Source organism: Vulpes lagopus, chromosome 5 (assembly GCF_018345385.1).
Source record: "Vulpes lagopus strain Blue_001 chromosome 5, ASM1834538v1, whole genome shotgun sequence".
Lineage (NCBI taxonomy): Eukaryota > Metazoa > Chordata > Mammalia > Carnivora > Canidae > Vulpes > Vulpes lagopus.
This window is the reverse complement of record NC_054828.1, coordinates 56,374,758-56,389,943: the sequence shown is the minus strand read 5'-3', so window position 1 is coordinate 56,389,943 and position 15,186 is coordinate 56,374,758. Positions and strand designations below refer to the sequence as shown.

Sequence of the window (15,186 nt, the reverse complement as noted above, 5' to 3'; positions counted from 1 at the left end):
CCCCATTAGTTAGGCATTTCACTTTATTTTTTAAAGATTTTACTTATTTATTCATGAGAGACACAGAGACAGAGAGGCAGAGACGCAGGCAGAGGGAGAAGCAGGCTCCTTGGGAGGAGTCCAACACAGGACTCAATCCCAGGACCCCGGGGTCACGCCCTGGGCCCAAGGCAGATGCTCCACCACTGACCCCCCCGGGCATCCCCAGTTCGGCGTTTTAAAAATACAAAATTTAAGTTCATTTTTCCTTTCTTTGAAATGTGTAAGTTCTGTTTCCTGCTGAATCATCTCCATTTCAGTGCATGTGTGTGTGTGTGTGTGTGTGTGTGTGAGTGTGAATTGTAGGTTTTTCCTGGTTATCAAAGAATTTGACTTCCCAACGTATTAGCCCCTTTTTGATTTATTTTGCAGTTAAGAATTTAAACGTGCATCTCTGTTACTGGGATTTTTTTTTTTTAATACTTCTCAGTGTTTCTCCTGCGGCCCCGACATACCTGACAATATGCACAGCGTGTGGCTGAGTTTCATTACGTTTCCAGGACGTTCTCCAAGTTTACTTGGTAGTCAGAGGAAGACCCTCCAAAGCTGAGGTCCCTAACTCCTCCTCTGCCCCACTCATCTCAGAATTGCCCTCATAAAATCTAACGAGCATGTTTAAGTCAACTTTTTAGCAGACAGAGTAAAATCTAATTTTTAGAAATATCCTCTTGAATAATATACAACAAGATTGATTAATTTAAAACAAGATTAATTTAAAACAAGATTGATGCAAAGCTCCAGCCTTAATCACTTTGTACTATAGACATCTGTATCTCGAGGCTGATGTGATGGGCTAAGTGTTTTGTCCTGAATATGGAAGCTAAGTTTTGGCAGAAGAATGAATATATGTGGTAAAACTTTACACAATCTTTTATATGTATATATATAATCCTCTCACTTGCCTTTCTTTTTTTTTTTTTTTTAATAGGAATTTAGCCTGGAACAAAATTGCCATCATTCATCCCAATGCATTTTCCACGTTGCCATCTCTAAGAAAGCTGTGAGTGTTTCATGGCTCATTGATGGCATATTTTACGTAATTGGGGGCCACCTAAATTCATCGGAAACATTGGTTTTGCTAAAGAGGCCACGATGCACACACTGCCCGGCCCTTAGTGCTCTGCACCCTGGAGCTGGATGGGACTGGGGGGAGCCCCCACCCCTGCTGACCCTCCCCCTAGGAGGCCCTCCCTCCTCCAAGGCCCCCACCCCCGCCACCAAGGCCACATAGGCCCTGACCCGCCTAATTGACTATCTGCGTGGCAACTGGTTCTGGTTATTGAGGTGAAATTTTCCATTTTCTCTGAGCGGTCAGGTGGGGCGGAATAGATGTCATTTCAGTTCCAAAGGGTTTTCTTTTCTTTTCTTTTTATATTTTATTTATTTATTCATGAGACAGAGAGAGGCAGAGACACAGGCAGAGGGAGAAGCAGGGTCCCCGTTGGGAGCCCGATGCAGGACTCGATCCCAGGACCCCAGGGTCACATTCTGGGCCCAAGGCAGATGCTCAACCTCTGAGCCCCCGGGTGCCCCCCAAAGGGTTTTCATTTCCTATTTGCCATCCCGATGAAGAGGTTTCCTGTCCCGATTCTCCTCTGTGCGGGACTCCCTCCAGCCTGTCCCTTGTCGACTGGACCGAGAGGGAAGGAGCTGGTCAGCCGGGGCGCGGGGACCCAAGGGACTAAACCCGCAGCGCCTCCCCCACCCCGAGCTGAATCCGCTCCACCGCACTTCTCGGATGACCTGTAGCTCCTTCTGATGTCTGATGTCCCCACCAGGCAAAATGCAGCTGAACGCAGAAATGACAGTGCAGGTGCCCCCGAGACATCCCCCCAGCCCTGCAACTCTGATCGTAAACCGAAAAGTTATCAGGAGCTAAGCCCAAAATGGTTATTTCTACCGCCAGGGTATGATCCCTGCTTAGGTGTCCTTATGGAGCAGTTTAATAATCTTTAGGTTGCTTTTTTCTTTCTTTTTCTTTTTTTTTTTTTAACATCACGCTTTCTGCTAACACAGACCAAAAGCCAATTGTTGTTGATGTTTTGCAGGGACCTGTCGTCCAACCGCCTGTCGTCCTTTCCTGTAACGGGGTTACATGGTTTAACTCACTTAAAATTAACAGGAAATCATGCCTTACAGAGCTTGATATCATCTGAAAACTTTCCAGAACTCAAGTGAGTTTGTCATTAAAACTAATAAGATACATTTGTGGTCATGCGAAATAATAGACGTGTTAGAGTGGTTTTCGAAATTTATGAGGTCATGGGACTCCTTTGAATTGCATTTCATGCCCTCAAGTCCCCCACCCCTGCGGCACGGTTAGGACGAGCCCTGCAGGGGGAGAGCGTCATCCTGACTGCAGTTCCTTTCTTCCTCAAAGATGCCCCCCCACCCCCCCACCCCCCCGCATCCTAGCCTTCACCGGAAGAGTTGGAAAACCACCGATCCATGGGGTAGAAACTAGGACACGTAATTAAGTAACATTCTAACATGATCGCAGTCCTGCTTACTTTTTAAGATTTACCTAGCTTGTTATACGTTCTAATAAAATGTCTGAAATGGCTATTTCTTTGAGGAAGTAATGCTCTTTAAAACCTGTTATGCGTATTACTGTTTTAAAAAAAATCCCTTGAAAGACCATATATATACACATATGTATGTAGTAGGTATGTGGGGGGGAGGTACATATACATACATATTTTTTTAAGCCACATTACATTTTACATACTTTTAGAACCATAACCCCAAAAGAGATTTAGGAAGGGAGAAGAGAGTAAAAAAATCTAAAAATGCCCCCAAAACAACTTTTTATTGTATTTCCTTCGTTGTTTGCGATGTATTTTTAACGGTTAGAACCGCAGTACGTATACGGACTTACATCATGTTCTCACTGCTTTACCTTATGTCACACTATAAGCACTTTTTAATGGTGCTACAATTTTCCTAGCAGTTCTTTTTCAACTTCCTTATTATGAAAATTCCCAAGCACCGAAGTAGAGACAATAATAGAATCTGTGCATCGCCCAAGCTCAGCAACTATCAACATTTCATGGTAATAACTTTTAATGACTCCGTTGTTATTATAAATAGCGCAGTAATGAACATCTTTGTACACAGTCATTATTTTAGATTAATTAAAGCTAAGACCCAAAGGCAGAATTAATGAATGAAAGAAGATGAAGATGGTATTTGACAACCTGTGTCTTTAAGCCTGTGTTTTTTGCTTGGTTTCGTTCATTTGAAGGGTCATAGAAATGCCTTATGCTTACCAGTGTTGTGTATTTGGGGTGTGTGAGAATGTCTATAAAATCTCCAATCAGTGGACTAAGGATGAAAACAGCAGTACGGATGACCTTCATAAGAAGGATGCCGGGATGTTTCAAGTTCAAGGTAAGACCTGCTACGTCACAGTGATGAAATCCTATCCAGAAGGGTCTTGAAAAATCATCAAACGGGTCATCTGAACTCGGGACAAGTCTCTATGTAAGCAGCCCCAGCAAGTCGGGACGCAATCCCAGTATTTAGAGACCCCCAGAGAAAGAGAAATACCCCTTAAGATTCACTCTAAAATTTCATCTTTTCTGTAGGTGACTCCTTCATACTTTTATTAATAATTCGATCCCCCTTAGCATGTACTATCCTCGGGGATAATTCTTAATTATCACCAGTATTTTCACAAACTTTTATTTTATTTTTTTCACAAACCTTTAAAAGGGCCTCCTCCTCATTGGCTTTATTTTTTTAGCCATGTTTCTGAGCGTCCTTCTCCAGAAGATAAAATCCATTTTTATTCTTATGGCCTGAGAGAAGCGGACCGTACAGGCACTTAGACGCCTCCGCATGGGAGCAGAAGGGCCTAAGCACCCCACTTCTTATCCAACTAATTCTGAAACGTTCTCCCCTCCTACCCCCCGCAGAGGTATCTGTCAGGAAGGTGAAATGAGATAATGTCTGTAAGGCACTTGGCTCCCCTTGAAGTAAGAGCTTACTTAAACAGACAGCAATGCCCCTGAAACCACACGTGTGGGAACGGGGAGACGCCACGCGGCTCCCACTCGCCTCTCCCTGCCAGCCTTGCAAGTTTGCACAGTTGCACAGACGGGCTTCTCCTCCATTGGGCCCTAATGATCTGTTGATTCCCAAGCAAGTGTGATTGTGTCTGTCTGCATGTTACTTCATTTATTTTTCTTTTAAAGATTTTATTTATTTATTTGACACAGAGAGAGAGAGAGAGACAGAGAGCACAGGCAGGGGGAACGGCAGGCAGAGGGAGGGGGAGAAGCAGGCTCCCCACTGAGCGGGGAGCCCGATGCGGGGCTCAATCCCAGGACCCCGGGATCATGAACGGAGTCGAAAGCAGACGCTCATCCCACCGAGCCACCCAGGCGCCCCACCATTGCTTCATGTACACGCATCAGTTTAAGGAGCTGATATTGTAGCCCGTGGCTTTTTTGTTTGAGGCCACAGCAGGCATCTCGCTTGGGTTTTTCCCTGAGTTTTCGCTCCATGCTAATTTTTACTATAGTCACTCAGGGGGAAAAAAAAAGTAAGCATGCCTCGCGTGTGCCAGGATACACGATAACAAGAAAGACAATGTTCTTCAAGGAGTTCATTTTTAAGGGCAGTGATGCCGTGTGTTGGATCACAAAGCTCCCATTGCAGAAATAGGCGCTAAACCGAGCACCACTAGTGTCCTGCTTGGTCCTCTGTTAAGCACAATCTCCCGGAAAGGCTGAACTCACTGCACCTGGTTCTCCTTCTTGGGCCCCGAGAGCCGAGAGCACAGCCCAGAACATTCGCCACGAGGTTCCCCCGGTGTTGGGGGGTTGGCACCCAGTGTGAGGTCAGTGCGGTTCGGGGCCCTCGTGAGCTTCAGGGAACAAGAACAGAATGAGAGCTGAGGTGCTACGGCGGCGGCGGGGGGGAGGCCTGGGGCTCCCTCCCTCACCCCCGTTTCCCTGGAATCCTGTGTCATCCAGTAGCTCCAGGAGAACATCCCCAGGGAACCTCGTAGTAGATTGCAAGAAAGCCAGAGCCCGGGGGAACATGGGACCCTTGGCCTTCAGTTCCCTTGGCGCCATCCCGTGTCTTGAGGATAATGCAGGCCTCTCTCCCCTGGGATGTGGTCTCCAGCCAAGAGACCCAGAACCCCCATTACAGAGCTTCTCGTTCCTGCAGATGAGCGGGATCTTGAAGATTTCTTGCTGGACTTTGAGGAAGACCTGAAAGCCCTCCACTCGGCGCAGTGCTCACCTGCCCCAGGTGAGCCGAGCAGCGTCCCCGCCCTGCCCCTGAGGTCGGGGTGACATACCCCCCACCTGTCCCAGCAGAATTGCTTCCGAGGCTCTTCTATCCCTCCCGTGGGGACCTTTAGGATAGAGACGCCCGGGATCCCTGGGTGGCGCAGCGGTTCGGCGCCTGCCTTTGGCCCAGGGCGCGATCCTGGAGACCCGGGATCGAATCCCACATCGGGCTCCCAGTGCATGGAGCCTGCTTCTCCCTCTGCCTGTGTCTCTGCCTCTCTGTCTCTCTCTCTCTGTGACTATCATAAATTAAAAAAAAAAAAAAAAAAGGATAGAGACGCCCATGCCCTAGGGTCGGTTGTCCGGTCATAGGGTTTCTGCGGAAGACCTTTGACTCAGATCAGTGAAAACGGAGGAATCAGGCGGGTAGTTAAAAGCGTATGCCAGTTTTTAAAAGATTTTATTTATTTACCTACTTATTTGAGGCAGAGGGAGGGAGGGAGCATGGGGTGGGGGTGTCCTTGAGCAACAGATGGGGAGGCAAAGGCTCTCGAGCCGCCTCCCCGCTGACCCCGGACCACACCAGGGACAGCGACGCAGGCCCTGAGCCTCAGTTAGAGTCTGACTATAACCCACGGAGACACCCAGGCACCTCACCTGAGCACCTGCCTAGATATTGGCCATCCAGCCTGAGCTGGCACACAGCTGTCTTGCTTCACGTCATCAGTTTTTTAAATTTGTATTTATTCACGAGAGACACACAGAGAGAGGCAGTGACACAGGCAGAGGGAGAAGCAGGCTCCCCGCGGGGCCCTCTACGTGGGACTCATCCCTGTGTTCCGGGATGACACCCTGAGCCGAGGGCAGGTGCTCCACCGCTGAGCCACCCGGGCGTCCCTATCACTTATTTTTTTAAAGTGTCATCTTCCCTAAATAGCCATTTGATTAAAGCAAATAACAGTCCATACAGACCAGCAAAATCCTGTATATGGACCTCACAGCGCTGTCCCAGTCCCAGGAACAGGGTGGGCCAGGCGAAGGAGAACAGCCAGAGAAGGGCTGAGATCTTAGTTTCAACAACTAGCCTGTCTCTTGCTCTCAGACATCAAATGTCCTTATCAACCTGAGACCAGGTTTTCCTGAAATGCACGTCTACACTACCCACCCTGCCTCTTCTACTCCTGTGGGGTACGTCCTCGAGATGCTCTTTCTCTGCTTCCAGAACATTCCTGAGGCATTCTAGAAAAACATGTAGAGGGAAGCCCCGGAGAGCTGGCCCTGCAGCTGGCCCCTAGTCCTCCGTCCCTGGGGGACTGGGATCAAGGGACTTAAATCCCACCACCCCCACCCCCACCACACCCGTGGTTCTCTGCGTGTAGCTGCTCTAGCGGGCAGCCTGTGTTGGCAGGAGGAGGGGGAAGGGAGGGGGGAGGGGGAGAGGAAGGGAGGAGGAGTGGAGGGGGGAGAGGAGGGGTTGTTCGGGGGGGGAGGGGAGCAGCCTCAAGGTGCCTGGAGGGGCGGAGGCGGGGAGGGGTTTCCTGGGGAAGCAACCGTGAGGTGCCTGGAAGGCGGCGGGCGTGGTGGTAGGGGGGTGGCCTGTGGGGGGGGGAGCCGCCATAGGTGTTTGAAGGGCGGGGCGGGGCGAAAGTGGGGAGGGTGTGGGGGGGCAGCCGCAGGTGCTTGGGGGGCTGGAGGGGCGGGGTGGGGGAATGAGGGGGTGTGGGCGTGTGTCTGAGGGAGCCGCTGCAGGGGCTGTGGAGTCTGGGGGGGGTTCGGGGTTGGAGGAGGTGGGGGGCGTGTGTCCGAGGGGGAGCCACCGCAGGTGCTTGGGGGATGGGGGCGTGGGAGGGGCTGGGGGGCAGGGGGGGCCGGGGCGTGGGAGGGGTGGAAGGTCTGGGGTTGGGGGGAGCGTGTGTCCCGGGGAGCAGCCTCCAGGTGCTGCGGGGTGGAGGTCCGGGGATGGGGGGAGCGGCCTCCAGGTGCTGGGGGGGGAGGGGGGTGAGGCCGTGTCCCGGGAGCGGCGTCCAGGTGCTGGGGGGTGGAGGTCCGGGTGGGGGGAGCGGCGTCCAGGTGCTGGGGGTGTAGGTCCGGGTGGGGGGAGCGGCGTCCAGCTGCTGGGGGTGGGGGTGGAGGTGGGGGGAAAGCCATGTCCCGGGAGCTGCGTCCAGGTGCTGGGGGGGAGGGGGTGAGGCCGTGTCCCGGGAGCGGCGTCCAGGTGCTGCGGGTGGAGGTCCGTGTGGGGGGAGCGGCGTCCAGGTGCTGGGGGGGGAGGTGGGGGGGGAAGCCGTGTCCCGGGAGCGGCCTCCAGGTGCTGGGGGGTGGAGGTCCGTGTGGGGGGAGCGGCGTCCAGGTGCTGGGGGGGGAGGGGGGAGGCCGTGTCCCGGGAGCGGCGTCCAGGTGCTGCGGGTGGAGGTCCGGGTGGGGGGAGCGGCGTCCAGGTGCTGGGGGCGGAGCTCCCGGTCCCGCCGGCCCCGCTGACGCCCCCGCTCCCCCCGCCCGCCCGCCCGCCCGCAGGCCCGTTCCAGCTGTGCGAGGACCTGCTGGGCAGCTGGCTGACGCGCGTGGGCGTGTGGACCGTGGCGGTGCTGGCGCTCGGCTGCAACGCGCCGGTGGCGTGGACGGCGCTGCGGGCCCCGGCGGGCGCGTGGCCGGCGCAGCGGCTGCTGGGCTGGCTGGCGGCCGCCGACCTGCTGACCGGGGCGGCGAGCGCGGCGCGGGCGGCGGTGGACGCGGCGACGTTCGGCAGCTTCGCCCGGCACGGCGCGCGCTGGGAGCAGGGCGGCGGCTGCCGGCTGCTGGCGTGCGTGTCGCTGTTCGCGGCGCAGGCGGCCGTGTTCGTGCTCACGGCGGCGGCGCTGCAGCGGGGCGCGCGGGGGGCGCGGGGCGCGCGGGCGGGGCCGCTGTGCGCGCTGCCGGCGGCGGCCGTGGCGGCGGGGCCGCTGCTCGGGGCGGCGGCGCGGGGCGCGTCCCCGCTGTGCCTGGCGCTGCCCCCGGGCGGCGCGGGCCCGGCGGCCTTCGCGGCGGCGCTGCAGCTGCTGAACGGCGCGTGCTCGGCGGTGATGGGCGCGGCGGCGGCGCGGCTGCTGTGCGCGCCCGCGGGGGACGCGGCGGCCCGGCACGCGGCGCTGCTGCTGCTCGCCAACTGCGTGCTGTACTGGCCGCCCGCGCTGCTGCGCCTGTGCGCGCTGCTCGGCGTGGCGGCCGCGGGCCCCGAGCTCAGCAGGTTCGTCCTGCTCGTGCTGGCGCCGCTGCCCGCCTGCCTCAACCCGCTGCTCTACATCCTCTTCCACCCGCACTTCAGGCCGGCGCCGGCGGGCGGCGCGCGGCGGCCCAGGCCCCGGGAGCCCAGCCTGGCGTCCGTGAGCTCCGACGACGCCGACAAGCAGGCCCCCGGCGACGCCACGCAGGCCCTGGTCGCCGCGGCCCGCGACCCGCCGCGCCCCGGCCCGCAGGGCTGCCGCCTGCCCTCCGTGCCCTTCGTGCCGTGCCTCTGACGCGGCCCCCGCCCCGGCCCCCGCCCCCCCCCGCGAGGGAGGATGAGGATGGGGATGGGGATGGGGACGGGGATGGGGACGAGCCGCCCCCGCGGGCAGCGCAGGCCCCACCCCGGCCCCCGGGCCGCCGCCGCTGCTGTGCAGGCCCCGGTGCCGCAAAGCCTTCCCGGAAGATGCTCCACGGTTCCAACCCGCCCGGCTGACGACTTGGGGGACGGGGGCGAGCCACCTGCTCACCAAAGACGACCTAGACCCGAAAAGACGCTTAGATAGAAGGTGGTTGCAGGTGCTTGCAGAAGGCGGTCCCCAGCGGGCAGGAAGGAAAGGCCGGGACCGCAGGACTCTGCCTTTAATGCCCCCCCCCCCCGCCCTTTGCCCTTCCTCACAAAGGATCCTTCCAGGCCCGCCCCCCGAGTGGATAATGCAAGGCTTCATGAGCTACAGTCATGTCTTAGACCCTTAGAAGATGGTTGCAGGTGCTTGCAGAAGGTTGCAGAAGGCGGTCCCCAGCGGGCAGGAAGGAAAGGCCGGGACCGCAGGACTCTGCCTTTAATGCCCCCCCCCCCCCCCGCCCTTTGCCCTTCCTCACAAAGGATCCTTCCAGCCCCCCGCCCCCAGTGGATAATGCAAGGCTTCATGAGCTACAGTCATGTCAGTCTTAGAGACGCCAGGTTTTATGTATCAGCAGATGGTTCCTGCTGATGTACAACTGCCTACAAGTGCTTCGAAAGGAACATGAGCTTAGATGCGTACGTGGCCATCGAGGCTCTCAGGGTAGGAGCCAGGTCTGCTTTGTCGCATTCATGGTCGCCTCCTTGCGGTGCAGAGCTCAGAATAAAAGTCCATTGCCGGCGATGGATATACCTGGGAAAGACGGCGAGCAACCTGGGAGGGGTTTGGGTGGGTGGGTGGGTGGTTGGTTGGTCTTCAGGGGAGTGCAGGCTCCTTGCAGGAGGCTTTATCAGGTGGTTCGAACCGATGTGCATCTTAAGGAACTGATCCAACACAGACCAGCACAAGTGAAATCCACTGGCATAGAAGCTTCTCGCACACATATTGCTGGTAGCTCCATGCAATGATGTCTGAAACCACTTTGGACTCAACCGGGGACATGGTGACGTAGCCTTTTTACTTAGCTTGGGTTTAGCTGTGTTGTCTCTGGACCAACCCACTTGATGTCAGGAACATGATTTCTCTGCTTATCCCATACGTAATACAGGTGTTAAGTATCTTACGAAGCAAGATCATTAAATACTAAAGGTCAAAGGATTAATTTGTAACGTCTATTATACTACATTAGCTTCAATACATCCAAACCAAAAGACCGTTAGGTAGATTTATTTTTATATAAGCATGTTTATTTTGATCAGATGTTTTAACTTGGAATTGAAAAAAATACATTTATGAGATGTTTTATAAGATGTGTAAATATAGAACTGTATTTATTACTACAGCAAAGATCTAGTAACACGAAGGACCATGATAATGAACCATGTACAGTGGCATAATCTTCCGTATATATTGTGTTTCTCTGCCCATTTTCTTAAAACTCATTAACTGTATATAATATGTGTAAATGTATAGTACTTGTAAATAGATCCCAAACTTGCTTTTCTATTGGGTACAAAATAAGATAAATTTGTAATAAAATGTGTGACTATAAAACAAGATATCTTCAGCTCTTTTATTGAGCCCAGAGGCGAATATATGGTCTCCTAAATGTTTGTTTTTTGTTTTGGTTTTTGGTTTTTGGTTTTTGGGTTTTTTTGATGAATAAGTACCACTGCTACGTATTTGCACCTTAGCATTTTAGGTATTGTGGACTTATCTTAAGAAGCAAATCCCCCACAAGAACAAATCAAGGTGTCTCTACCAACTCCCGGATCGTGTTAAGTGGGGCTAACAAGCAATTTTATCATGGCAAACGACTTGGTAAAGTTTACTGCCCCCTGTGAGGATTTGGATTTCATAGCCAGAACCTATTTCTTTTGTAGTGTAAGAAGAAAGAAACAAAAATCCACAGCTAGAAAGAAATATATAAATAACAAATCACTGTTAAAATCATTCAACATGAAGATGAGTTTTTCTATCCATCCTCCCTTTAAGAAAAGCAACGACATTTCATGACCACGTGAAGGCCAAGACATCTTCCAAGGACTCAAAGAAATGTGCTGTTGCCCTTCAGTTCCCATCCCCCGACACATAAGAAATGAAATGATTTTCCCGACATCCTGTGCCAAACCCTCCCCGCTCCAGCGGGGACTCTAGCTGCCCCCATTCGGGTTGCGAAGCAAGGCTGTCAAGTCTGGTTGGAGGCCCAGCCTTGTCCCATATTTAATTTGACCCATATTTACTGAACACTGAGTCCCCGGCCCTGAGCTCACCACCACCCATCCTGTGTAACCCATATGCCTCAACCTAACCACCCTACCAGGCATCCAGTGGTGTCTACTGGGCCACCCGCACTTGGTTTGTCTTCATCTAACACCAGGGTTCTCACATGAGTTCCTTCCTCAGACCCCAGACAGCGGATACAAAAGTTGCCTCTAGAACAATGGAGCTCAGTCCTCCTTCTCAACGTACTTGCTTTTGGTTACCTGAAATTAGGGACCAGTCCCACAGCCTGCCTCTCTCTGCCCCGCTCAAGAAAACACAAGTCGGTGATGTAGCTTTTTTTTTAAGGGAGGGGGAAATCCAATCTGACGTGTTCCTTTAAAAATCCACAAACTCTATGACTTTGTTAGCAAAACCTAGTTAAGATACTTCTCCCACCAAACACGGCCCTATCAGCGTCCCATAAATGCTCTCCACTGTATTATGGCAAATGAGAACGGCTGGAATTGCATCGGCAAATAAATAGACCTACAGTGAGAAGCAGGAAAGATACAATCGATCGGCGACCGATGGAACAGCAGCAAAAACAAAGACCAGAAGACTGTCAACTGGGGGGCTAGTCTAGAGTAGGGGGGTAACTGTGTTTTCAAGATGGATTTGCTCATTCGACAAATACTGTGTGCCCGCGATGAGCCACGTCCTGTACTGGGGTTTCTTCGCCAAGCCTGGTCTGGAATTTGCACCCTAGGGGAGGTGAGGTAGACAGTTCGCAAATATAAACAAGGAAATACGCAATAGGAACCCAAGTGAAGGAAAGGAAGCTTCAACAGCACGGCAGGAGTGACTGGGCACTCTAGACGGCCTCTCCATAGATTTTTTTTTTTCAGATTCCTTTGAATATAGAGCTCAAGAAAAGGTGCCCAGAAAGGCACCTTTTAAACTAAGATATTATTCACAAAGAAGCTACCTTCGCTTTACCATTCAACCGGTGACATCAGTAAAACTCATCGTTTTTAGTCTCCCTCTTCATAGGTCACCCCCAACAAATCGTTTTAAATGACATTCTAATATAAAAATAGGTGGCTGTTACTGCACATAATTTATACGCACAACTACTGCTAGAGAAAATCATTCTCGTACAAAAAAGAAAACATCTTTTCATTTTGTTTTGGCCCAAAGTGGAAAAGCAAGGTAGTGAAAAGCAATAAAAGTATAGCAACCTCCCTGTGTATTATTTAGAACCTGGAAAGCTTCAACATCTGAAAAACTAACGGTGTTTGGCTTTTTTTCTGAATCTTATCCCTACATGTAGCTCAGGGGCCCATGAGCCACCATGAGAACGAGTCCTAGATAACGAGATGGGGCTCCCTGCGATCACACGAACTCCCTTCATGCTCTTCTGCATTTGGAAACTTGGTTTTACAGTTCAACTATGTAGATAAAAGAGACTGTCCCGCCCCAAACCACTGAACACTGACACTCGTCTTTCTTAGGCCTCTGAGGCCCTAAAATACAGTTAGGTCTGGGAGGCTGTCCCTGTACCCGTAACCCCACTTCAATGAGCTCCTTATGAGCATTTCTGAAGATGCCGGACTCAGATTCGACACTGACTCCTTCATCTCAAAGCCAGGTTCCAGCGTGTCTGACCCTAAAAGCCTATAGGGTAGGATGATAACACAGCCTTAGCTTGTCTGGATGAAGAAACTAGAAGAAAATGAATGTGATGCACTGGAGAAGCATCGCCCGCCTTGGGTTTTCCAACTCTGGCCACATTAAGACATGACTTCCCATTCTGGTTGCTATATTTTATTTTATTTTATTTTATTTTATTTTATTTTATTTTATTTTATTTTATTTTATGTTATGTTATCTTACTTTATTTTTTAACATTTAAAGATTTTATTGGCCATATTAATCACAAAAGTTTTAAGTTATCTATAAATTCTTAGAATGTAAAAGTAAGAAGAGAAGAAAAACTAAGTTTACAAAATCAAAAAACTAAGAGGTGGTGGGGAAGCAGCAATTTAGTGAAAAATTCTTCCATCGAAGTATGTTCAGACATCTTTTTTCTCCAGTAAAATTTTATGCAACTTAGCTGCATCCTCATCTATTTTTACCCAAACTAACATGGTAACAGGGATGATGGCATCCTTCTCATTGATATGTGGATTTGGAACACATTCAATAAGCATGCTGTTTTTTCCGGTTTGAATATATGGCATATTGGGTGGAATAACATTCAGCAATGTTTCTTAATTGGTGTCAGCCCACATTAAAAGTTGCGTTTTCTGATTTACTGTAGGTTTTATTATTTATTTATATAATTTTAAAATAATTTTATTTATTTATTCATGAGAGCGGCAGAGACATAGGCAGAGGGAGAAGCAGACTCCCTATAGGGAGCCTGATGTGGGACTCCATCCCATGACTCTGACTGGGATCATGTCCTGAGCAAAAGGCAGATACTCAACCACTGAACCATCCAGGCATCCTTACTGTAGGTTTTTTTTTTAAGCTTTACTAATATTTATTTATTTATTTATTTATTTATTTATTTATTTATTTATTTATTTTAATAATAAATTTATTTTTTATTGGTGTTCAATTTGCCAACATACAGAATAACACCCAGTGCTCATCTGTCAAGTGCCCTCCTCAGTGCCCGTCACCCATTCACCCCGACCCCCTGCCCTCCTCCCCTTCCACCACCCCTAGTTTTGGAACATTAAAAACATGCTCGTCCATGAGTCGAGGGAATCTAATGATGTGGATATAGGGAAATGATAGCTCATCAAGGTAAACCTGACGGGCGCCCAGCTGGCTCAGCCCGTAGAGCATGCAGTACTTGATCTCAGGGCTGCAAGTTCGAGCCCCACATCACGTGCAGAGATTACTTAAAATCTTCCAAAGAAAAGATTGAGAATGTTTTTCCCAGAGAAAAAGAAGCTCAAGAAAAGCACTTGAGATATTCAAATAATTGAAATTTAGTAAGTGCTTTCTTAAGTAGCAGCTCATAGCAGGCCAAATAGTAAAATGGTTAAGCCCAGGGATTGGCCACCAGTCAAACCCGCGTTTAAATTCTAGTTCTGTTGCTACCTGTGTAGTAATTGGGCAAAATATTTAATTTTTCTTTCTTTCTTTTTAATATTTAATTTTTCTTAGCCTCGACTTTGTCCTCATTCAAATGTCTCATAGGACCGGGGGTATTAAGAGCTCAATGTGTATAAAGCGCTCACCACAGCACCTGGAACAGAGCGGATGTTTAATAAATGACTGCTGTCTTTTTTCCCCTTTACCAACAGCCCTAGGACATAAGCAAAGCGGCATCTGCCATTTTGTAGGTAAACTGAGAGTCAGAGTGGAGAAGTGACTCCCTAAGATAAAAAAAAAAATAAGGAGCTCTGATTAAAACTTGGATTTAAAAAGAAATAAAAATAAAAATAAATATAAATAAATAAATAAATAAATAAATAAAACTTGGATTTTACATAATAGCACTTGAAAGGCAGTCGCTGGATGACCCAAATTACTCTTTTAGAGAACAAAAACCACTTGGTGGATAATTCAGGGAGGCAGAGTTGGGCTTAATGTAAGCAAGATTCACTTCGTCAGATGTCTTGAATTCCAAAGACAGCCTCTTATATCGAGCGAGAAGCTACATCAAATAATGGTTAACTTCTCAATTCTCAATGTTGTAGATGAATTCTTGGAGAGTGTGGTATTGTGATTTAACATAAAAAATATGTATTTGGTCTTATTCCCCATTCCTAGCAGAGTTCCTAAAACCTTTGGAATTTCCTAACTGATGAGAACCACGAAAGTCTGTTCTGTTATATGTTAAGGAATGACTTTGCGGGGACTCCTAGGTCACCTAAGGATGGAAGCCGGTTGCCAGAGGAGCCAACCCTGTGATGAGAGGGTCGGAAGCTTCCGTCTACCCCCACCCCCACCCCACCACCTCCCTGCCCCAAGCCCTGACCCTATCCTTGAGCTCCCGGGAGGGGAGGGGACTGGAGATTGAGTCCAATCACCAGTGGCCAACGATGTAATCAATCATGCCTATGTGATGAAGCCTC

At 50.5% G+C, this 15,186-nt stretch overlaps 1 protein-coding gene across 1 annotated transcript in view; it reads left to right on the top strand.

Annotated features, from left to right (window-relative positions):
• The window catches only part of LGR5 (leucine rich repeat containing G protein-coupled receptor 5), a 126,979-nt gene extending 117,320 nt beyond the window's left edge, over window positions 1-9,659 (top strand). Inside the window, exons 14-18 of the mRNA XM_041756320.1 lie at window positions 968-1,039; window positions 2,088-2,213; window positions 3,284-3,429; window positions 5,218-5,301; window positions 7,797-9,659. Of these exons, the coding sequence (XP_041612254.1) occupies window positions 968-1,039; window positions 2,088-2,213; window positions 3,284-3,429; window positions 5,218-5,301; window positions 7,797-8,776 (1,408 nt within the window). The 3' untranslated portion in view covers window positions 8,777-9,659. The remainder of the gene's footprint in view (window positions 1-967; window positions 1,040-2,087; window positions 2,214-3,283; window positions 3,430-5,217; window positions 5,302-7,796) is intronic.
• The last annotated feature ends 5,527 nt before the right edge of the window (window positions 9,660-15,186 follow it).